Genomic DNA, 1553 nt, shown 5'->3' with positions numbered 1-1553 from the left:
ATTTCTATATGGAAAAATAATTCCCAAATTTATTTTTATTGAATTAAATGGAAATTGCAGAGTAAATCACAAAATTAACAGTCATAGTTTTAATAACTTGTTTACCATGTTGAAAATGGGCCTATAAGTACATGTAGCTATGCTTACTTTTACAATACCAACCAATAAGAACTTTCAAAGCTAATGGGAAAAAAAAGAGCAGTGTGATGATACTTACTGATGCCCTTGTAGATCATAAGCAGTTCCCTGTTTACCACCTATGTCCCAAATTACAATGGATTGATCAAAACTTCCTGAGAATAAAATCTGACGCTCTGCATCCCATGATAAGCAACGAATACTTCCTGGATACAACAAAGTTCACAAACTTTAATACATAAGTATATTTCATATCTATGGGTAGCTTTAAAAATAACATTGCAATAGAAAACAAATTAAAATAATATTATTACAAGACTATTTGGTGTGGTATCTTTCAGGTCAGTCAAAACAGTGGGGACTTCATGGTAAATCAAAGCCTTGAGTTGGCCCCATAGCTGAAATTCAACAAGGGTAACAACCAAGTTGATTACTCAACTCCAGAAAGCATTACACTGAATGTCTTGACAGTCAGTGTAATATGGAGGTGAAACCCTCAAATTGCATTAAGACTATATCATTAGTATTAACATTACAACAAAAGTAATAGTAGATTACAAAGTTGCCTCAATTGTTTTTTCTCACTGAACTTGCGTGTCTGTTATATCCACTTTATAAGGCTGAGCTTTTTTACAACTTTTTATTTTTCACATTGATAATGTTCTTGGTATAGATATTTATACACAAACACACACCAGTTAAACATAAAAAAGAAACATGCTGAATCTTCTATAAAATGATTTTTAAGAGTGAATGTATATTTATTCTCTCAAAAGACAATTAACAAGGTCCATTCAAATAACAGTTTCAAAATGGTTAATTAATCTAAACAAACTGACCTGAATGCCCTTTAAGTGTCGTTACAGGTCTGTAACCACAAGCTTCTATTTTCAACATAGTTATGTGTCCCGAGTAGTCTCCAATAAAAACATATTTGGATTGCATGTCAAATCTATTATACAGTTAAAGTTCCTGTTATGTAAGTTGAAAAGTTCAAAATACACAAAAAAGGTAGTTGCAATTCCTGCTTTTTTTTTCATAAACATAAAAATTAACCACAAACATAAATGAGAACATAAAACTGTTTTATCTGTGTGTGTGTGTGTGTAATTAAAAAACATCATAAGGAAGAATAGCATGAATTTATTAACACAGCATATCCAAACCTTAGATGAAAAATAATTAATTGTAATATTATGTGGAAAATGAAAGAAAAAAAGAAAATAGACACAATGAAGCTACTAAACAGGCATGTACCACTTGGGCAAACACACCATAAGATGGGTAGTTAGACAATGTGCCCTGGTTTTTAAGGTAGTGGCACAAGTAAGATCGAAATTGCATTGGGAGTACACCTTCTGTCCAGTTTAACTTCAAGTTCACAGGCCTCACATTCTTAATAACAATAATTAAAA

The 1553-nt window shown here is 31.4% G+C and overlaps 1 protein-coding gene across 1 annotated transcript in view; it reads right to left on the bottom strand.

Moving 5' to 3' along the window:
- Positions 1–213: 213 nt before the first annotated feature.
- Positions 214–1553, bottom strand: part of LOC106468639 (WD repeat and FYVE domain-containing protein 2-like) — a 36714-nt gene continuing 35374 nt past the window's right edge. The window contains exons 7-8 of the mRNA XM_013929066.2: positions 978–1090; positions 214–344 (exon numbers count right to left, since the gene is read on the bottom strand). Of these exons, the coding sequence (XP_013784520.1) occupies positions 214–344; positions 978–1090 (244 nt within the window). The remainder of the gene's footprint in view (positions 345–977; positions 1091–1553) is intronic.

The sequence above is a fragment of the Limulus polyphemus genome, unplaced genomic scaffold (assembly GCF_000517525.1).
Source record: "Limulus polyphemus unplaced genomic scaffold, Limulus_polyphemus-2.1.2 Scaffold3093, whole genome shotgun sequence".
Taxonomy (NCBI): domain Eukaryota; kingdom Metazoa; phylum Arthropoda; class Merostomata; order Xiphosura; family Limulidae; genus Limulus; species Limulus polyphemus.
This window is presented reverse-complemented; position numbering and strand designations above follow the sequence as displayed.